Raw genomic sequence first — 22860 nt, forward strand, 5'->3', positions numbered from 1 at the left:
ACACCATATTTTCAGCCTTACACTTTTTACTTCGTTGCACTTTCCGCCTTCAGATCTCACTTTGCAAACAATCTTGAAGGAATTGACAACCCCTTTGAAGCGTTGGGTGCAAGCTTGTTTGTGTTTGCACAGGTACTCTAGACTTGACGAGACCCTCCTTCTGGATCGATACCTTGGTTCTCAAACTGAGGGAAATACTTACTGCTCCTGTGCTGCATCACCCTTTCCTCTTCAAGGAAAAACCGACGCAAACCATAGAAGTAGCAAGAAGAATTCCTAGCGCCAAGGAAGGACTTTTGTTGCTGTAGCAGTCACCACTAAAAAGTTGATCCCAGATAAGCACGGACAAAGACACCGAGAAGTGGGTCCAGGCGGCTCGCCTTCATAGCCGTGAGAGGCGTGGGCATCGCTATAGTCGTAGCAAGCGATTGTAGTGATCGAATCAGCCCAGGTGGACGAAGACACGACAGGAGGGTCCGGTCAACTCTCACGTGTGGTTGACATAAATTATTTTTAAAGTTATAATGATGATATAGTTATACAATTGGCACAAAAACATAAACTTGTGAAATATATTTGTAAAGTTAAAATAATATTGCAGTTTAGAAGCTTGGAACAAATAGACTTTTTGCATGATATAAAATCCGCATATAAGTTTTTTTAGGATCCAATTCACATGTATGTGATTCATGATTTAGTGATGTCACCATTGTTGGTTGTTGGTGGGTGGCACATGTGCATGAGGATGAATGGGCCTAGAGAGGGACAATCTATGCAAAAAATATCTCCATATACTGCTTATACAAGAAAACATAAAACCAAAAATGTTGTCCTTATCCTGAGCTAATGTGAGTACATGAGCTCGGATGAACGGTAAAATAAAAATAGCACAAAATCTAATTTTTTTGTATCAAACGATGTTTTCATTGCTAGAACTTTTTTATCACAAAATAACATTCGTGTAAGACTGCAAAACATAACATGTTATAAATTCCAAATTTATTTAAAAAATAACATCTGCACTTTAAAGCATCGATTTTGTTATTTTTTGGAGACGTAGAGACTAGTACAACCGAAATCACTAATTAGCGAGTACTACTTTCAAAGATCACTTCCACCCTCAGATCGCGACAAGTGGCGCACTGCATGTGTGTCACTTGTTGCAACCTTAGAGTTTACATTTTTTTCATAGATTCATTTTTTCAAAACGTTTTATCTCCTAAAACGTACCTCAAAATCTTGAACTGTTTTTACCGTTGGATTTCTCGCGTCAAGATCTTCAAAACTAAATCTCATGTTGATAGATTTTGCCAAACTTTTTCTTCACGAAAAAACCATATAAAAAAACTGTGCCTCCCGTGATGGAAGAAAAACAGAAAATGCATTTTTTTATTCCCCCCCCTTTCCGAGAGGTACGGCCATACGTCTTACAAAGGCAAAACAGTGTCTCTCACGGAAGCAAAATCGTGCATCTCACAAAAAAACATGTTTTTTTTGGCACAGGCATGCCTCTCACAAAGGCAAAATCATGCCTCTCACGGAAGCAAAGCTATACCTCTTCGGAAACAAAAAAAAAATAGAAGCACGACCGTGCCTCTCACGAAGTCAAAACCGTGTCTCTCGCAAAAAAAAAGAAAACATATTTTTCCGTTTTCGCCATGCCTCTCGCGGAGGCAAAATCAAACCTCTCCTGAAAGAAAAAACGTTCCCCTTGAAAAAAACACGTTTTTTGCGTTTTTTTCGAGTTTTCCGTCAAAAACTAAGAAATACCAATGAAAAGCCTAAACACCAAAAATAATAAAAAGAAACTAATTTAAAAAGCAAAAACGCATATGAAAAAATAAGAAAAAACAAAATTTTAAAAAACGTTTAGAACATGATACGTGGCGGCGTATGAAAACGCGTTAAGTGACGGCACGGGAGTGGCGGAGTGCACTACTTGGGAGTACTGCTCCTTGCCTATACATAGCACAGGCCTGCTTAATGGGCTCACTTAATCGGATGGGGCCACCTTTACGGGCCTAGCCTCGTGCCAGCCCGGCCCGCTTGCTCCCGCACCCCCACCCGCGCCGCCCCCGCACTGCGGCCCTCACTTGCCCCCATCCCCTTCTCTCCCTCTCCCGACCCCTCCTGCCGCCCCACCTCGCCGCCGCCGCCGCCCCTCCTCGCCGCCGCGGCACTTCCCAAATCCAGCCGCCGCCGAGTGCAGAGCGTCGGTATCCCCTCCCCACGTCGCTGCCCCCGGGATCCCAGATCCGCGGGGTAGGTGCAGCTGGCGGTGCGTGCCTAGGGTTACCGCCCGCCCGCACGCGGCTGGTGCCGTCGGCCATGAGCGACGGCGAGCGCCGCGACGAGGACGTCGCGACCACCAGCGCCGCAGGTGAGCCCGTCGCCCTCCCATTCCAGGGTTGATCGATCGATTGATTGATCGATCGGGTGGCATCCAGCTGGTTTTATTCGCCTCATCTCTTGCTCAAACTGCCATCTTTCCAGATGACGACGACGATGAGGACTACGAGGAGCCTGGTGGAGAGAATCACTTCCTGGGGTTCATGTTCGGCAACGTCGACGACGCCGGTGACCTGGACGCCGACTATCTCGACGAGGTGAATACCGTGTTCCCTATCCATGATTCTATCTTCTTCCGAGCCGGGGAATCTCCTGCTTTTGTTCTTTGTGTTTTTCTGTTTCCGTCTGGCTGCATCCAGCAGACGATACACACCTATGCAAGTTTTAGCCGTGCACCCAGTGTGCGATATGATCGTCGTGACACGAATGCACACGTTCTATGTTGTATCTCCCTCCCTAATAGTGCCGATCCATTCCCGATAGTACGATAGGCCTTAACTTTATGTTGGATAGAAATGCTTTAGTGTCACTGAAGGACTGGATAGACTTTACAAGGTCAAAGACTCTTGTTTTACCTTGTTCTATTGGGTGAATGGCAATACTGCATCTTTTATTGATGATGTCAAATATGAGCAGGAATACTAGTTCCGTCTTTCTGGAGACAGCCACTAGACAACTGTGTAGAGTTTCGAATTGAATCAAGTTCAGAAATTTCAAAAATAGCACAAGTCGGCTTGGACGTGGATAGGAGGATTGCCATCAAAATAGTTTCATTGTATTGTAATGATGCGTGTGCTCAGTAGCCGCGGCAGGACTCAGCCAACCCAGGCAGCATGTTAACACAGTAGCTGTAGCTACAGTACTTTGCTAAAGTCTACAAAGGAAATGCCCCCACACCCCAGGCAGCGGCCCTTGTGTGCGTGGGGCCTGGTGCCGCACTGCTTGTGCTTCATTTCTTACTACATCTATTTTTTGAGTTATCAGGATGCGAAGGAACATCTTTTTGCGCTGGCAGATAAGCTTGGTGCATCCCTGAAAGACATTGATGTATGGTATCCAATGATAATTACAATATTTATTTGTTGAAACCTTTCTTGTTTTCAAACACATTAATGCTGTGTTGTTTGCTTATAGCTGACTAAGTCTTCTCCAGCAACAGCTGATCCTTCCGAGCAAGGTAAGTGGCATCTTCATCGAGTCCAATTTGTGAACTATTCATTATTCTGCTCTGTTCTGACAGCTTTGGTGTCTTGTTTTCCATCTAATCATATATTTGTATGAAATAGTTGATGTGTGCTCTTTTTTCTGTTCTGTAGATTATGATGAGAAAGCAGAGGATGCTGTTGATTATGAAGATATTGATGAACAATATGATGGACCTGAAGTTGAAGCAGCTACAGAGGAAGACCATTTGCTATCCAAGAAAGATTACTTCTCCTCAAACACAATGTTTGCTTCGGTCAGTAGTAAAGTTTCAGTGTTTGATGAGGAGAACTATGATGAGGATGAAGAACCACCCAATGATATCGAGTTACCTGGTGATAATGTTATACAAGGTTTGGCATATCTGTACGCATAATGTGCTTGTGCTTATTGTTAAGTTTTTTTGTTTGGTTTGGCGAGTGTTGCTCATAGTGGTTCATCTGACTATCTGAGAAAATCAACAGTATTTTTATTTAAGCAAGGCATCAACATTATTATTTTCATGAATGGTGCTCATTTTGAACTTCTGAAAACACCGCACAACTTGTTTTTATGCATTTCTTATTACTTCGTGATTAGTTTATGAAGAATAGGTTTGGAAGCAAAACAATCCAATTTCATCTGTTGAAGTCAACACCCCTTGTAATTTATGTTCGCATATTTGTTTCTATGTATTTCAGCTTTATATAGTTTGTATTTGAATTCTATTTATATGGTTATCATCCTGCTTAGTTGATGTAAGTCTCATTTGCTTTTATCAATTTGGATGTCATTTCAGCCGAGCAGCCAGAAATATCACCCTCTAATGATAATCCTGCCATCGGAAAGGTATCTAGCCCGTTGCCACAATCTGGGGAAACTATGGATGTTGAATATGAAGTTTGTCAGGTACGCATTATTTATATTGGCTCACCCCCTCAAATGAATTCTGAATCTCATGGCACCTTTAGTTTGATTTATTGTTCATTCAGAATCTGGTTCACTTTCAATTAAGTATGTCTGGGTTAGGGCCGAGGAATCTGGATGAGAGTCAAATTTACTTCATAGGTTGGGTCATGCTTATTTTGAGGGGAAATTAGCCAGGGGAAACTATATAACCCTTTCATCGTTAAAAATCACTGGATCCTTTTTTTAGACACCAAAATATAACTGGATCCTTGATGTCAAGTGGGACCTGGATCCACATATAAGTGATACAGCAGTTCCATGAAAAAAAGCATACATTTTCTCATGCCCTGTAGTTAATTTCCTCAACATATTTCTACTCATAAATCTGCATTTCCTTTGTGATGATGTATGTACCTGTCTCACTGGACTGCCCGTTTCTAACAATTATCAGGAAGAAATTGACACTGAGGAAGATCAACTTGAGTCTAAATCTGCGACTACCCTCCCTGTTTTATGCATAGAGGATGGGAGTGTGATCTTGAAGTTCTCTGAAATTTTTGGTGCACAGGAGCCTGTAAGAAAGGCCAAGACAGATCAGCATAAGCGGCCAGTGAATAAAGGTATTCAACAGGCTTACTATAAGAAACAAATCTAACATGATCGTCATGAACCCCTTGACAGTGTGGCATATATAGCTGGGTTGTGATTTGAGGCATATTAACCTGAAAGTAATAGTAACGTGCAATTATTTACTGTTTCTGCTTAGGTTCTTTATTCTGAATATAAACAAATTTAGTTAGCACAAACCATGTGGAGGGTATATGCTCATTACTGCTTGTATGGTCTCCAATCTTAGATCATTTTACCTGAGGCCCAGTACTAACTTAATAGGAAGAAAACATGTTCTTGTATGGGTCGGTGCACGTGATTTTGGAAAGTCAGATCTGCGCATTTACCCCCCCCCCCCCCCCCCAAATCATATGTGTGCAAAAACTGACCAATTTAATATAAATTAGTTTTAAAGGCCTTTCTCTGGTATTAATTGCTTCCAGAGTTCCGTATCACAAACATCTGTGACATTGTTGAAGATGACGAGGAAGTATTTCTAAGGAGTACTATTCAAGATGTCTCATCTTTGAAGCATATCAAGATGAATGAAGATTTTATCGAGAGTGACAGTGATGAGTTAGTTTCTAATGATACTTTTGGGTTTAAAGACGTGTGTCTTTCTGAACAACCAATGAAGGATGTACACAAAGAGTTCCCTACTGCTAAACAAGTTCTAGTTTGTCCTGATGTTTATCCACTTGAGCACGAAGAGTGGGAAAATGGTATCATTTGGGGCAATTCACCAGCAAGTGAAAGTCAGTCTTGTTTGGAAAGCTGTGCGGTATCTGAAGAGAGCTCTGATGCTCACAGTGAAGATGAGGCTAAGGATTATGGTTATGTATCTGGGCGTTGTGATGTACATGATAAAAATAATGGTTCTCCAGTAATAACAGAACCTTTTGGCTGTACAGAAATGCCTGCTTCAGCTAGTTATCATTCCCTTGAGAATGGTTACCCTCCATTGCTAAAGGAGACTCCTCAGGAGAAGAATGAGTTAGACCACGCGGAACCAAATAACATAAATGGAACGGTTAAAATCAATACGATGAAGTGTTTAAGCAACCTCTCTCTTCTGAACAAGGAACTGTTGGAAGGATCTTGGTTGGACAATGTAATTTGGGATCCCAGTGTGGATACTCCTAAGCCCAAGTTAATCTTGGACCTGAAAGATGACCAGATGCTTTTTGAGATTTTAGATGAGAAGAATGGGGATCACCTCCGCTCACATGCTCGTGCGATGATTGTTAGTCGGCCAATAAAGATTGCAACAGTGGAAAATTCTGGGCATAACAACCAAGCAATTACATTGGATGCCCAATTCAACATTTCCAATGACAAATTTTATTCCAACAGGAAGATATCACAACAAGCTAAATCTCATACTAAAAAGCGTTCTTCAATGGGCATAAAGGTGGTACATTCTGTTCCTGGTCAGAAGTTGCAGACCATGAAGCCAAAGCTGAGCACGTATGAGTCTCTCATCCCTTGCCATAAAATTCCACATCTATTATTAGTTGATTACTTGTCTTGTTTTGGATTAATGAACTTGTATCTGATGAATCTTGCAATCTTTATATGCTTATTTCATCACTGATGATTATTGCACATGGGTTGACATGTTCTTTAAAAAAAAAGGCATCAGATCATTTCAAATAATTCAACTGAAATTTGTAGCATATCTGTTTGTCTCCAATTCTTCATCGATAATGTATAGTCGAGTGAGCAACCAGCAGTTTTGTTGTCTTGGGAAAATATTTTTGTAACAATGGATTTGGGCATGTATGCAAGGAGCTGCTTGTATCGAAGGGGAGCCTTGGCGCAGCGGTAAAGCTGTTGCCCTGTGACCATGAGGTCAAGGGTTCGAGTCCTGGAAACAGCCTCTTGCAGAAATGTAGGGAAAGGCTGCATACTATAGACCCAAAGTGCAGCGGCAAAGCTGTTGCCTTGTGAGTTGTCACCATGAGGTTACGGGTTCGAGTCCTGAAAACAGCCTCTTACAGAAATGTAGGGAAAGGCTGCGTACTATGGACCCAAAGTGGTCGGACCCTTCCCTGGACCCTGCGCAAGCGGGAGCTATGTGCACCGGGCTGCCCTTTTAATGGATTTGGGCACCATATGTATCTGTATGCATATATAATTATATATTTTACCACTGTTTCACTGGACTTTTGGTTTCTGTAACTGGGCTTATTCTACTGAACTCTATTCTTGTCTGTATTTGTATAGCACATATATCTTACCACTGTCTTGGGGAAATATTTCTGTAACAATGGATTCTATTTGTGAGGCTTGACTCCTTATGATTCACATGTTTACACTCTTGTTCTTAGCTATATTTAGCAAGTGTACTTCTAGGGCTTTAGCTGTCAACTTATCATGTGTAGCTCATCTACAGAACTCTATTCTTGCCTGTTCTTTGCTGACTTCATCTCTAATAAGTTTTATCAACTTTCCTGCAGTAACGAAATTGCTAATTTCCATAGACCAAAAGCTAAGTGGTACCCCCATGAAAATAAACTTGCTGCTGAGTTGCAAGGAGCTGCTTGCAGTCATGGGTCAATGACTGTTATAGTAATGACGTTAGCAGGAAAAGGAGTGAAACTTCTCGTCAATGCAGAGGAAACTCCAGTATCAGTAAAATCAAAAGCTTCCAAGAAATTAGGCTAGTACTCAATAATTATCCTTCTCTGTTCTGTTTCTTTTTCCTTAGTTTAGAAAGCCATGAATAGTTATTTTATGATGCCTTAACATTTTCTCCATGCAGAATTTAGACCATCTGAAAAGATCAAATTGTTTGGTTATGGAAAAGAACTCCAGGATGACATCTCCTTGGCCATGCAAAACGTGCGACCAAACTCTATTCTGCATGTTGTTCGCACTGAAGTACATCTATGGCCAAAAGCACAGAAGTTACCTGGTGAGGACAAGGCTCTACGTCCTCCTGGGGCATTCAGGAAAAAAGCCGACTTGTCTGTTAAGGACGGACATGTATTTTTGATGGAGTAAGTCCAATCATAATATTTCTCTTCATACCACAGGTGTTGTAATTTTTACCTATGCAAATTATTCTTGTATGTGAAAGTCATATTGAAACTTTTACTGCTACTTTGGCCAAGTGGTGAACATGATGGTACTATGTGCAAAAATTGCCATTGATCATCTGAATGGCCATATGCTGTACTTGTTGTTTTGATCATTAGTTAATGTGCTGCCATGTGTTATTTATTGCTTTCGATGCAGATATTGCGAGGAGAGACCTTTACTGCTTGCAAATGCAGGAATGGGTGCTCGACTTTGTACGTACTACCAGAAAACTTCACCCACTGATCAGACAGCTATATCCCTGCGAAGCAACAATGACGGACTGGGTACAGTGCTTGCTATTGAGCCTGCTGATAAATCTCCTTTCCTGGGAGATGTACGTTCTGGGTCCCAGCAATCATGTCTTGAGACAAACATGTACAGAGCACCTGCATTTCCTCATAAGTTGGCATCGACTGATTATCTTTTAGTTCGTTCGCCGAAAGGGATGCTTTCTCTACGCCGCATTGACAAGCTATATGCTGTTGGCCAACAAGTAAGCTCTTGTAAAATACTCTATTCTATATCTGCAGGATGTTCATAATATTGTCACTCTTTTTCTTTTTCTTTTTGGAATTTTCACTTGGAAGGGAACTAGTTTTGGATTAGTTTGCTGGGGTTATTTAATTATTTATTGTGCTGCAAGTGTGTAATGCTGGAAAATCTTCAAATAAGCGTTGCTATATTTTATACTGCATAAAAATACATGATGTGGTATTCATCAATAAATGATAGATTTGTGCTCTCCTGGCAGGAACCACACATGGAAGTATTTTCACCAGGAACGAAAAATCTGCAGAATCATCTTTTGAATCGAATGCTCGTATACGTATATCGTGAATTCCGTCTTAGGGAGAGGCCTGGCGTTCTTTCCCAGATTCGAGCTGATGAAGTACCTATTCAGCATCCTCTGACCGAAGCTATAGTGAGAAAACGATTGAAGCATTGTGCGGACTTGAAGGTAGATATATCACCATGTTATTATTAGTTCTATAGTTGTACTGTAATCTCATTTGATTTTCCAGCCATGGACTTCTGTTTTACCGTAATTAACGCTCTCATGCATTCTTTTAAACAGAAAGGACCCAACGGACATTATTACTGGACACAGAGACCTGACTTTCGGATTCCGTCAGAGGAGGAACTTAGAAGATTGGTGTCACCAGAAAGTGTGAGTTTCTCAAAATTACCTTTGTCATTTGTGATAAAAAACTACTTGTTGATGAAGATTTGCAAAGTCTCCTCTCTTAAAGAAATGTGTATGCTGGTCAGTCATAACACACATGATATATGAGGATAACCAGGTTGATTGGTCACTCAGTTCCTCCGTTCCAAAGCCCCAAACCCTCATGCATGAATTAAAGTATAAATCAAGGACAAACAGTAGAAAAATTGTACTCCCTCTGTAAACTAATATAAGAGTGTTTAGGTAACTAAAATAGTGATCTAAACGCTCTTATAGTAGTTTACGGAGGGAGTACAGATTATTTCTGTTTATAGGAATAATGAATTGCTTAAAACTCTCCCTCTTAACATCAATACAAGTGGTTGAAGTGGAAAAGTACAACTCTTGGTTTCGAAACAAGACAAACTGAAAAGCAGGCCTTATATTTTTAATTCTAGTATAAGAGATGACTGTCAGTTTCAGCACTCTTACTAATTTCAGAGTAATATCAGTAAATGGTGTAGTAAATTGCATTTTTCAAGGAAACTAGTAAGCTGTATTATAGGTTTTGTAGAGAGACTGGTAGATGAAGCAGAAGACACTTCCTTCTAGGGAGTGCTTAAGAAGGAATGGATGGCCATGACTTGCTCAAGATTAGCGGCTAGGTTGATAATCAATTTTTCGCACATCTCAAGTAAATAAAGATCATCACGAAACTGGCCATGTCTTGCTATTGAGTTTATGGTAACTGAAAGTCTGAAATTTCCAATTCTCCAGGTCTGCTGTCATGAGAGTATGCAAGCTGGTCTTCATCGTCTCAATCGCTTAGGAATTGAGAAGCTTACTCAGCCTGTGGGACTTGCTTCTGCAATGAATCAGCTTCCCGATGAGGCAATTGCGCTCGCTGGTGCAGCACATATTGAGAGGGAGTTGCAAATCACTAGCTGGAACCTTACCAGCAATTTTGTTGCTTGTACCAACCAGGTACTTCACTATATATATTTTCATTGATGCACTCATTTAACCAGAACAACTTATTTGCCTATTAAATGATAGCTTGTGGAACTAAAACCACGGTTGGTGCAAAGGACATAGTAATCTTTGATGTGTTCTAGAGACCATGGATAACCTTCATCTATCATTTGTCGCTGAATATATATTGAGAGAATATGGACACTGCTTTACCATGTAGCAACATGAAATACTATTCCAAGGTGGAAATGACAGGCTAGTAAGTGACCATGTACATGAGTGTATCCAGTGTAGGTGCACCTGACCCTGGCTGACCTATCTGAAAGTTTATAAAAAAAATCCGAACTCAATGTAGCATGGGAAACAAAAATGGCGAATCCAGTGTTGACAGTGAGAGCACACCCAATTTTGTTTCCTGTGTTGGGTTTGGAATCATCTAACATGTTATATATGGTCTGTCTACATCCATGATTTATTTTCAAATTTTCTAAAACTTCATGGAGTTACTGAGAAGAGAGAAGTCCACTTTACCCCTCGCCCCCTAAACTTGTGTAAGAGTTCAGATTATAGCCTTGAACTCTAGTTTGATTTGAGTTACATCCCTCAACTCTCCAAACCGTTTAAAAGACAACCCTCCCACTACCTTGATTGGTTTTGACTCTGGGATTTTGACCTAGATGGTGCCACGTCGGCTAGAGAATATGTATGGAAGGCCCAGATGTCATATTCTTCCTATATATTCTCTCTCCTATCTCTCCCGTCTACCTTTCCTTCTCAGAAGATGGTATGGCTGTCGGCCAGGGGCAACCGCGGGAGCCCAAGGTCCTACATTTTGAGGCCATGGCAAGAGATTAATACTAGGAAGGTGCAGCGCGCGTGTTGATGAGGAGTCATGTCTGGTTGCTGCCACTTCCGGCGATTGACAGGCAACGAGTTGTGCCGCTAGCTAGCTTGTCCATGGATATGGGTTGCGAACGACGAGGGATTGAGGTCTGAGGACACATGCAGTAAAGCAAGAAAGCATCACACAGTGATACTGTTACAACATCTTCATTTTCTTTGTAACTATGCACTTCTCGTCATGAAGATCACCAAGATCACCGTGCATGTCCAAGGCGATCAAACCCGACTGCGATGCCTGGTGTGTACCTTTGGCCAGCTGGGCCGACACCGTCTGACTCATCGTGCTCCACAAGGCCAACCACGTTTCTGGGATCTATGTGTTACCCCTACTGGCGCCGCCCAATGTCGTTGTCGAGGCAGTGCTGGCGAGGGTGTGAGGGCCATGGCTGGCGCGGGCATGCATGGAGTTGGGCTAGGATCAGCCGACAGTTCTCGGTCGATGAGGGCGGCCAGCATGTTGCGGGAAAGGGGTGCGGTGAATAGTCCATCGTAGGCGTGCATCTCCGCTGCGGTGGTTGTCTGATCAAGTCCGGCGATGCCCAACGTGCGTAGGATTTGCACCTGGACGCGTCACTCGGCAAAGGGGGTGTTGAGGCGTTGGTGGCCTTGGTTCTCGCCAAATGGTCGTGGCACGACGAGAAGTTAATGCCTGGGCGGTGCGCTCGCTTGACGGGGTTTGGGTTTGCGAGTGGCTGCTGTCAGAAACTCGCCAAGTGTTCAAGTTGGAGGCCGTGGGTTGCATGAGCTGGTTCGACGAAGGACCGCAGGTGGTGTGGCGAAACGGCTCGTGAGCCGAAAAGCAGTCGACGTGATAGGGGACGGCATGCTGGCGCACGGGCCCTGACGTGGTTCTGCAGGCTGCAGGGGCTGTGTCGTGGGCCGAATTGGAGGTGTGGGCTTGGGGTGGAATTGGTGAGAGAAGCGGCAGCAGGGGTGGGTGGAGTTTGAACTCCAAGCACATTGACACTGTTGACGATCGCCGGGTCCGCATTGTCGAGGGGTCCATCACAATAGTTAGTCCAGAGCGGCAATCCTCCTCGGGCGCGCCAAACACAAGAGATGGCTGCGAATCAGGCACTTGGCTGGCATCACAGGTTCTTTGGCTGGCTGCAAAGCTGCTTTGTCCCCCTCCAGCATCTTGGTCCCGATAGGGCATGGCTAGAGAGCTAGGCTCGGGATTAGCGCTACTCAACACGTGAGAGGGTGGGGAGGGTGCACAGCTCTCGAGGAGGCAGCGCATGGGAAGTTGGTTGCCGTGGCCAATTCAGCTTGACTCGTCTTGTGCATAGAAGGCGACAACGGGCAGGGTGCCATAGATGGGTCCAAGCTAGGACGATCAGGGCATCAGCTAGAGGGCTAGCGCCAGTTGTTGCAAGTGGGTGGACGACCAGTCCAGGGGCATGCAAGGGCCTGACCACGGCAGCGGTAGGAGTGGTGGGCCCAGAGGCGCCATGCAGAATCTTCTTTTGACGTCGGCTCTTGCCCCTTTTGGCAAAGCAACTAGGGAGGCGGCACCCGCCCTAACCAGGCCACAATGTCATTGTCCTGCCCATGAAAAACGGGGTGGGGTGGGGCCTGTTGGCTGTCGGTAGCGGAGCTCCAAGCGCTGTCGATGGCGATGTTGTCAGCACGGTGAACACAACCAGAGGGCTACGCGAAGGCATCAACGGCCATGCTATCCGCATGTCTGTCAAGGGCGTTGTTAGGGCGGCGATGCTTGTGGCCACGACGGCGGCCGGGGTGGCGCCTGGCGTTGCCGTCGTTGGCATGGACATTGCGCCCATCTTGCTCAGGGTCACCGCTAGCATGGCCAGGGGGTGGTGCAGCTAGCTCGGCCTCGGCATACACGAGCCTGGTGGAAATGGTGTTGGAAAGGTTGGAGAAGATCGGCGGCTGCGAAGGGTGTCGCGACGGCGAGGTCTCGAGGATTTCCAGGATGGCGCGGTGGCAGGGTCGTCGATGCGAGCGTCCAAGCGAAACGTTGCCAAGTTCGACCTTGAGTGCGATCCAACAACTGCGGCCGAGGAGGTGCTCCCCTGTGGAGAGATGACAGGCTTGGGCAGGGATGCCAGAAGCTCGAGCTTGACGTGGTAGTCCAACCCGCCGAAGCTGGCGTGGGCGAGCTTGCACCATGGCCGCAGTGGGAAGGTGAAGTTCACACCTTTGATGAAATGGTCACTGGAGACGCCCTCCATGAGCTGGCGCGAGCCGAAGATGAGCAAGAAGTCCTCGTGGTGGTGAAGGTGGACCGAGAAATCGTCGGGCCGGAGCTCGAGGTACTCATGAAGAAGAGCTTCCACTTCACCGGCGGACACGGTAGGCATGGTGCTTGTGATGGTGGCCACCAAGGTGTGAGTGAGCACCTCCTCGGATTCCTCCATCGATGGAGCCCGCGATAATGACGAGCTCCGGAGCGGGCGTGGCCGCGTGGGGAGTAGGCGGCAACGGGAGAGCGGGGTGGGGGGGAGGGCACAGCGGGGCGCCCGCCTAGGCTTATCGACCTGCGCAAGGCATTGCCTAAGGGGGAGGCCGGGCCGGCGCAGGAACGGATGCAGCTGGCGCGATGCTCTTTGCAGCCCTTGGCCTCATGGCCGGAGAGGAGGCACTAATGACAATGGATTTGGTTGGTGCACTCCCGCAGAGGGTGGCCAGGGTCGAGGCAACGGAAGCACAGACCAGCAGTCGCTTCCGGGGAACGAGGTCGACGGGGCGATTGAGGGGTGGCCGTGCCGATCTTCGCGGCCTCGCCGATGCGGTGGATCTCGGAGCGCGGGCGGAGGCGGTGCCCCGTGTGATGGGGGAGGGCGGTGCTATGCTCGGGGGAGGAGGCATGGGAGCTGCTCACCACGTCGTGATATGAGCGCGTGCTGGAGCTGTCGTTGTTTGTCTCCAGCCAACTTTGCCTGCCGGAGTTCACGCCAGAGGTCGACATGGGGAGGGGGGGGGGGGGGCGACGAGGAGTTTTATGGCGGCGGGAGCTAGGTCAGGCTAGGAGCGGGAGCGGGCACCGCACTTTAAAGTCAAGCACTAGCAGATCTCCAGAACTTGATAGAGGAGGCTGTGGGATGTATTTGCTATGTATGTGTAGAGATGCACTAAATTTGTGTATGCGCTGAGCCAGCCATTTCACATTACTTGATTTTGATGGTGTAAGATTCATCAAATTAGTGGCCAGTATCGGAGATTTTGATCTTCCACTGCCGCATGTTATCCAGATTTGCCCACTAAAGCTGTTATGCTGAGCGGGTACTGTCATACCTAGTTGGTACAGGGTAGAGGTGAAAAGAGATGGTGAGGGAATATAGAAAGGGATATGAGGAAATGGGAGAGTGGGATGGAGGGATCAGACTTCTCCCCTGTGAGCTCGAGCGGTATACACCACAGCAACACCATGACAAACTCTATCCTGACAGACGGGTGTTCGAGAGTTTTTTTTTTTATCTGGGTGCTACAGATGAGTATTGTATTTCTTGCCTGTATCAGTGGCAGCTCTAGTTAGATGGTTCATGTATGCATGTTTTAAGTGCAAGTTTGTATGCTCCTTTTAATGAATGAAAGTATAGTACATTATTAATGTTCCTTGTCTATTGCTGTGTGAATTCGGCTCAACTGTTCTAATCTAATTTTCTTGGGTGTATGTAGGACAGAGAGAATATTGAAAGACTGGAAATTACTGGTGTTGGTGATCCATCTGGCCGTGGACTAGGATTTAGCTATGTGCGAGTAACTCCAAAAGCACCTGTCTCCAATTCATCTCATAAGAAGAAGTCAGCTGCAGCCAAAGGTACCACTGTTACTGGAACAGATGCCGACCTCCGCAGGTTAAGCATGGATGCCGCCCGAGAGGTACCATCAAACCCAATGATTTAGCAGCACTATACACATTAACATTGCCAGGGGGTCCAGACGTTGACATGACTTGGGATCGTGGAACATGAATAAGTGTGAACATAAATGTGCATTGGTAACCTTTCAAAGGGTTATTTTATTGACTGGTTTATGAAGAAAGTTACATGTCGATCCCTGCAGAAAAAGGAATAATTACCTCCATACATTAACATAAGAAATATAGTTGGCCCAAAATGTCATTGGCTATGACAGACAAGAAGTGAGACGTACTTCTCTCATGTGATTGAACATAGATGAAAATCTGACCTATTTTTATGTATGTGCCATGCCTTTTTTTTTACACTGTGATCACTAATACTTGCCATTGATATTGTTGTAAATAGTTGCTTCTCAAATTCGGAGTTCCAGACGAGCAAATTGATAAATTAACAAGGTGGCATCGTATTGCTATGGTGAGGAAGCTTTCAAGTGAGCAAGCAGCGTCAGGAATTACGATTGATGAAATTCCAGTTAGCAAGTTTGCACGTGGACAAAGGATGTCTTTCATGCAGCTTCAACAGCAAACTAAAGAGAAATGTCAGGAAATTTGGGACAGACAAATTCAGTCACTTTCTGCTATAGACGGTGATGACAATGGCAGTGATACGGAAGCCCATAGCGATTTGGACTCGTTTGCCGGGGATCTCGAGAACTTGTTGGATGCTGAAGAATTTGACGATGAAGATGTTGGTACTGCAGACCTGAGAAGCGATAAAGCAGACGGAATGAGAGGGCTCAAAATGAGAAGGTGCCCTACCCATGCTCAGTTTAACGAGGAAATTCAAGATGATCAAGCAGAAGCAGCTCTAGTAAAAAAATTGCTTGAAGGTTGTTGATTGCTACTTCTATAATTTTGCTTTCCACATACCTAGTTTAGTAATTTTGATTAATGGACTATTATGTTGCAGAGAGTGGTAATGACATGAAGAGGAAGAAACAATCTGTGGATACAACAAATCAGGGTGCCAATAAAACTAAGCAGTTTAAGGCATTGACTCCAAAGGAGAGCACGCCAAGAGGAGCGAAAGAGGTATCAAAAGCTCATCTGAAGTTTAAAATCTAGTCTGGTTGTTGCTGATTAATTTTTGTTGCCATACTAGCAGAAACGAGCTCTAATAGACTATGACCGCGTGCAGGTTGACAGTTCTTTTACTGAAGGCGGCTTACCTTCCAAACTGAAAACCAAGCTGATGGCTGATGCAAATGATATCATTCTGGTTAAAAAGAAAAATGTTCCAGGAAAGGATGGTTTAAAGGTAAGTTTAGAGCATGGTTGTTATTTATGTACTAGTATTATATCCCAGCTGGAGAGCATTGACTTTCACATGTGTAGTTCCTACTGAGATTTTGCGGCAAGTTGTATTTAAATGTACATTCTTTTGTGTTTTATGGTATTAGTTTTTTTTTTTGCCTCTTTTCATATTTGATTACTGATACTATGCATAATCTGGCACACCAAGGAACTTGCACAGACACCATATGTTGTTGTAGTGGTTCTAATATGGTCCAGAGATACTGGGTCAGCGATATTGTCACTCTAGCAACATGTCTAGACTGACAAGTATACTGTGAAAGGGCAGCATGTCTTTTTTGCCAGAGTGTTGGTTTATAAATTGGGCTTATTCCTGAACAAAATATAGAGCATATTGCAACTGTTGGGGTCGATTTTGCACAGAACACCTACTCTACAGGTTTGTTGCATAAAACACCACCTATTTGTGTAATCTATTGCAACTAGCTCTAATCCATCGTTTGGCTCAGTTGACATGATTCCTGACGAGTGGGTACCACTTGTAAGTGCACAGTGGTTTGGTTGAAATTGTCGGTATTTGTTGGCTCTGTTAGAGTTATAATACAACTCATGTACCCTTTTGTATTTATCCCAATATATAAGGGGTTTTCCTGCATATAGTCCATAACCTGTACATGTATATATATCGGCCTATGGCCTCATGGGAATACAAGTTGCTTATTCCTAACATGGTATTAGAGCATTAGGTCTTTTTCGCACGCGCAATTCGTGCTTCGATCCAATCTCGTCTCCCTGCAGTCGCCGCCTTCGCCGCCTGCCTCGATCTCATCTGGACGCCGCCGGTTCCTGTCCCGGCGCCCAGCTCCCGCTCGGTTTCGGTCGCCGGTCGCCGCAGGCCGACTCCACCTGCCTCGACCTCATTTGGATGCCGCCGCTCCCTGTCCCGCGACGTCAACCACCAGGCTACCGATCCTGATCCAGTTCCGCCGCTCCCTGTCCCGCGACGTCAACCACAAGGCTCCCGATCCTGATCCAGTTCGGTCAACCGTTCTGCTGATTTCGTTCCTGATCCAGAATCGCACCAGGCTGTCCAGGCGCTGCTGGATCCAATCCCGATCCGGAATCGAACCACAGCACCTGGACGAGATCTATAAAGCTACTGCCTGCTAGCTCCCGTCACCACCAGCGGCTCACAACACCTGGACGTGATCTATAAAGCTACTGCCTGCTAGCTCTCGTCACCACCAGCTCCCGATCTCGTCGCCCCCCCCCCCCCCCCCGTTGCTGAATTCGTCAGATTTCGCCGGATTCTCCTGCCTCGACGTGATCTCAAAATAATAATAATAATAATAATAATAATAATAATAATAATAAATGTCTGCTGCATCCGGCTACGTTGTTGTTCCTCGTTGTCCAGTGATCTTTGATGGCACTAACTACACCGAGTTCATTGGCTTCATGCGCATTCACATGCGTGGCATCCGCCTATGGGGTTTTTTTTCCGGCGAGGTCTGTTGTCCGCCATGTCCGGTTCCTCCCGTGGCTCCCACCCCGCCGATCCCACCGGCTCTTCTTGCGGATGCTTCTCAGGCCGCAAAGGATGCGACTCAGCTTGCTGATGAGGCCGCTGTGAGTGCTTATGATGAGAAGGTCTTGGCTTATGAGGAGGCTCTTCAGATGTATCGTGATGCTCTGTCCGTTTACACCCAGTGGCTTGATGATGATGTTCGTGCTGCCGCTGTTCTCACTGCTAGTGTTCTGCCTCAGTTTGCTTCTGAGTTTCTGGGCCTTCCTACTGTATTTGGGATGTGGACCCGCCTTCGTCAGCGCTATGAGCCCTCTGGTGATGCCTTATACCTCTCTGTGGTCCGTCAGGAGCATGCTCTTCATCAGGGTGACTCTACTGTTGATGACTTCTATGCACAGAGTTCTGCTATCTGGCGCCAGCTTGATTCTCTCCGCAGTGCTGGTTGTCGTACTTGCCCCTGTTGCCAGGCTGTACAGGCCGACTTGGAGTTTCATCGCGTCTACGAGTTCCTGTCTCGGCTCCGTAAGGAGTTTGAGCCCCGGCGTGCTCAGTTGTTTGCTCGTGGCCGTATTTCTCTCATGGAGACTCGCTAAGGAGACTTGCTTACGTGGTGCTGGTTTTTCCATGCGGACGAGAACGAGAACGCAAGCCATAAGTAGGCTGAGACGAGGATGACGGCACATCCAGAGAGGCATCCACAGAACGTGAACGACGAGTGTAACACTGAGGAAAAGATGGAACAATGGAAGGAGGAATCGCTAAAGTAGAATCGGAGAGTGGCGACGAAGAAGTCACCGGAGATGAAGGTGTAGAATCCGGTGACATGCTAGACGAGGAGACCGTGGAAGATGGTGGCGACAAATCGACTGGAGGTGGAGAAGCTGAGTTGCGAGCGATGGCTCTTTTGACGGCAGAGGTGACTTGGTTACGGTGGTTACTTCAGGATTTTGGTGTTTCTGTCACTACACCGACTCTGCTCTTATCTGATAGTACAGGAGCTATTAGCATTGCGCGCGATCCTGTGGAGCATGAGCTCACCAAGCATATTGGTGTTGATGCTTTCTATGTGCGCGCTGCTGTGCAGGATCAGGTTGTTGCTCTTCAGTATGTGCCTTCCGAGTTACAGTTGACGGATTTCCTGACGAAGGCTCAGACTAGAGCACAACATGGTTTTTATCTCTCCAAACTCAGTGTTGTTCATCCACCATGAGTTTGAGGGGGGGTGTTAGAGTTATAATACAACTCATGTACCCTTTTGTATTTATCCCAATATATAAGGGGTTTTCCTGCATATAGTCCATAACCTGTACATGTATATATATCGGCCTATGGCCTCATGGGAATACAAGTTGCTTATTCCTAACAGGCTCGTTCAAGTTTTTGGTTCAAAATTCAAATTTAAATAAGATACAAAAAATCCAGTTAGTCATACATGTACTCAGTGCTGACCTGGAACTTTTTTAGCTCATTTGGACCACAGGTTTGGGGGATATTGGCAGTATTAGTTGGCTCATTCGCTTTTGTGGTTCAAAATCAAGATTAAAAGAAAGGAAAAAATCCAGTAAATCATACATGTACCCAGTACTGATCTAGAAAAATTTCAGCTCATTTGGACCACAGTTTTGAGAGATATTGGCAGATTTAGTTGGCTCATTAAAAAAATGACCAGCTGATGTGGCTTTTTCATTTGCCACATGCATACTTACAAGCAGGACCCACCGACCAGGAATCTTGTCACCCAAGCCAAACTTACACCGATAGGTGGTGTCTTGTGCAACAAACCTGTAGAGTAGGTTTCTGCAATTATTCTTATGTTCTGTGCAAAACCAGCCCCAAATAGTTGGTGGCTTCTGCAATTTTCTCACAAAATATATAACAAAATTTGAAAGGAAATGTCACAAATTGTTGAAAAGTTAGATATTTTGGTAAGCTTGTCTTCTTATTTTAGTCGATTATTATAAGTTAGAGGTACTTTTGATGCCTTTACATCATAATAAGCAAACTTCACAATGGATACAAACCCATGTTTGAAATCTGGCTTACCTTTATTAATCTGGCCAATTTTTCAGAGCTGTCCATTTAGGTACTGTAAATTCATCCACACACTAAGTAAATATTAATGGGTCTGGATCAGTTCATTTTGCTAGGCAGTGACATCTAGAAGTGCAGTAAGTTTATACTGATGATGTCCTGTTTACTAGACTGCACAATGACTAGCTGATAAGTTAGTGAGGTGCCATGTTTGTATTCTCGTGACGATTCAGTGACGGTAATACTGTTGTAGGGTTTTCTTTTTTGGCTTCCAGATAGCTCTAAGTTAGTGTGAATGTTGCAACTTACTCCTACTACTTAGACTAACCAAATTGAATTCTTGTATCGAGGAACATATGGTTCATGGTTTCAACTTATTGACTTGAACTAAGAGTTGCATTTATAGCAATGATCATATCTCCTCTTCGTTATTCTTATGTGGCTTGTCTTCTCTTATTTTAAGGAGAAGAGGCAGGGAGCAAGGGGGGACAGTCTTGTATGTGGAGCTTGTGGACAGGTAAGGCATCATAGTACATTCAGTTACTCACATGTTCTGAATTTCCTCCTGACTTTGTGTGTCACATTGCTATTATAGCTTGGACACATGCGGACCAACAAACTGTGCCCCAAGTATGGGGAGGATCCAGAAACCTCGGAAATGGATGCGATTTCCTACAGATCTAATCCTCTTGATGTAGCAAGTCATGTTCAAACAAAGACACAGGGCAGGAGGTTGGTAGCCAAGGTTTCTTCTGATGTCCCTGAAACTGAAGGGCAAGAAAGCATTGAAAAGATCAAACCAGTAAAATTCAGATGTGGGGCACCTGAGAAGTCCTTGGAAAGGAATATGTCAGTGGCAGGTTCTTTGGTTTCTGATAAACTTACAATGGATGCTACAGATTTGAGATCTACTGGAAAGGTTAGCAAGATTAAGATATACAGTAAGCCTAAGACTGAAGATTATCCTCCTGATACTCCTAAGCCATCAGTTGTGATACGGCCTCCTGCTGAAGTAGAGAAGGATGTACCTCGCAAGAAGGTCATTATAAAGCAGCCTAAAGGACATGTAGACCAGCTAAGAGCTATTGAAGTTAGGAGTGGTCACACTGGTCAGGAGCCTAGAAAAATAAGGAAAATTGCTGAATTGTCAAGTTTTGAGAAGAACAGCAGAGATGATGATGGTTGGTATGCTGGAGAGCCCAGCCAGATGAATTCTTCACATGATAGGTTAGGCCGGGATGGTAACAGGAAAAGCAAAGAAGTAACGGGAGGTGATGAATCCTGGAGAGCTTTTAAAGAGATGCGAGAGAGACAGGAACAGAGGCTAATTGAAGCTAGGATTTATAGCAGGGAGGAAGAGCTCCAGAAGGCAAAGAAAAAAAGCAAGAAAAAGAAAAAACATGAATTTCGAGATGCTGACATTCTTGATCACAGGCCATACAGAAATGACAGAAAGGTACCTGAAAGAGATCGAGCATCAAAGAGACGTACTCCAGCTGATATGACAGAATATGCTCCATCAGCCAAGCGGCGCAGAGGAGGAGAGGTACTTGTTTTCACTCATGTTTGGTGGAATGTCCATTGTTTTAATAATGTTTCTCTACGACCATTTTACTGATTCTGCTTTACAAGAAGAGTTACTTGTAGGCACACTTCAATGAATTGCAGAAATTTAAGGGCCTACCAATAATTATATGAAAGTCCTTTTGTTTTCTTCTTCTGGCAATTATCCATATCTTTTTCTCATCGAAACAGTCACACTCAAATGTATGACCTCAGCTCAATAACATGTTTATCTGTGAAGAGATGAAACCACAGCAGTATAGAAAATCCTTGGATCATGTGCCCTGTCTATTTTATTTTCCATTCTCAAATTTCCCATTTTAATCATTGTGTTGAACATCATCGTACACCATTTTGTTATTCAACCAGTTCCTAGTAGCAGTCTCTACACACAAGATAGGGATGCCACAATTTTTTTGAAAGACAAAACAGAGTCGATTGATGTTTGTTTCTTTGCTAGACTAGAAATTTTAACTGAACTTTTTTTTGAAAGGTGTACTGAACTTGTTTGCATCCTGATGCAGGTTGAGCTCTCCAACATATTGGAGAAGATAGTTGACCACTTGCGGAACCAAACTGCTATATCATTGCTGTTTCTTAAACCAGTGACAAAGAAAGTCGCTCCCGATTACTACGATGTAATCCAGCGCCCAATGGATCTGGGTACCATCAGGGACAAGGCGAGGAAGATGGAGTACAAAAACAGGTACGAATTCAGGAATGACGTGGCGCAGATAGCAGACAATGCGCACATGTACAACGAGACGCGGCATCCTCACATCCCTCCACTGGCCGACGAGCTCCTGGAGCTGTGCGACCACCTTCTTGATGAAAGCGCAGACGTGCTTGACGACGCCGAGAGCGCAATGGAGAGCTAGCACAATAACAAAGATATGGCGACGCCGTGTCCTAACATAGATTGCTGTACCTGCTGATCGGTAGCGAGGTTGGGGAAAGCGCACCTGTACATGTGGTTTAGGTTCCGGCGATCGCATGGAGGCACATGTGATCCCAGTCCCAGCTGTTTTGCCTGGTTGTTGCTACCAGGCATCGGGAGTCGGAGTGTACACTAGCTGTAGGTTAGTCATCGAGGGCCCGCTGTAACTATTCGGCCTATTGTTGTAAAAAAAGTAGCTGTATAACTTTGTCAATATTCAGCTGTTGTAGTTGTGCATCCTGTGCGGATGATATTGGTCCATATGGATATAGATGCAACAAAGCAACTATTCTTTGGGGGTCCTCTGTTGCCAATTTTATTCGTATAAAGGTTGTTGAACTAGTATTAACTTTATCCAAACCCAAAATACATATGTTGACTGAGGTTTGAATCAGTAGCTGTTAGTGAAGGCAAACAGCTACTTTAATATTGTTTATCTTCAGGTATTACAAGTTGCTTACCTGCTTGTGTACTCCCAACATTATTTGAGA

The 22860-nt window shown here is 44.8% G+C and overlaps 1 protein-coding gene across 2 annotated transcripts; it reads left to right on the forward strand.

Annotated features, from left to right (window-relative positions):
* Positions 1–2149: 2149 nt before the first annotated feature.
* LOC123413427 (transcription initiation factor TFIID subunit 1-like) lies at positions 2150–22736 on the forward strand. 2 transcript variants are annotated; one of them, XM_045106360.1, is made up of 21 exons: positions 2150–2380; positions 2494–2606; positions 3334–3396; positions 3484–3526; positions 3666–3905; positions 4331–4440; positions 4892–5060; positions 5493–6516; positions 7509–7711; positions 7814–8051; positions 8290–8626; positions 8885–9091; positions 9209–9301; positions 10073–10279; positions 14813–15016; positions 15403–15886; positions 15967–16088; positions 16195–16314; positions 20333–20386; positions 20465–21415; positions 21957–22736. In XM_045106360.1, the coding sequence occupies exons 1-21, from the start codon at positions 2329–2331 to the stop codon at positions 22308–22310; spliced, it is 5388 nt and encodes a 1795-aa protein (XP_044962295.1). In that variant the 5' UTR covers positions 2150–2328; the 3' UTR covers positions 22311–22736. The 2 variants fall into 2 exon arrangements, with proteins under 2 accessions (XP_044962295.1, XP_044962296.1); XM_045106361.1 differs by having other exon boundaries at positions 20339–20386.
* Positions 22737–22860: the final 124 nt, after the last annotated feature.

The sequence above is a fragment of the Hordeum vulgare genome, chromosome 7H (genome assembly GCF_904849725.1).
Source record: "Hordeum vulgare subsp. vulgare chromosome 7H, MorexV3_pseudomolecules_assembly, whole genome shotgun sequence".
NCBI lineage: Eukaryota > Viridiplantae > Streptophyta > Magnoliopsida > Poales > Poaceae > Hordeum > Hordeum vulgare.

Coding starts and splice junctions, on each gene's coding strand:
- LOC123413427 (XM_045106360.1), top strand. CDS start 2,329: ATGAGCGACGGCGAGCGCCGCGACGAGGACGTCGCGACCACCAGCGCC. Junction 4,441..4,891: donor TTGAATATGAAGTTTGTCAG/GTACGCATTATT, acceptor AACAATTATCAG/GAAGAAATTGACACTGAGGA. Junction 20,387..20,464: donor TATGTGGAGCTTGTGGACAG/GTAAGGCATCAT, acceptor TTGCTATTATAG/CTTGGACACATGCGGACCAA.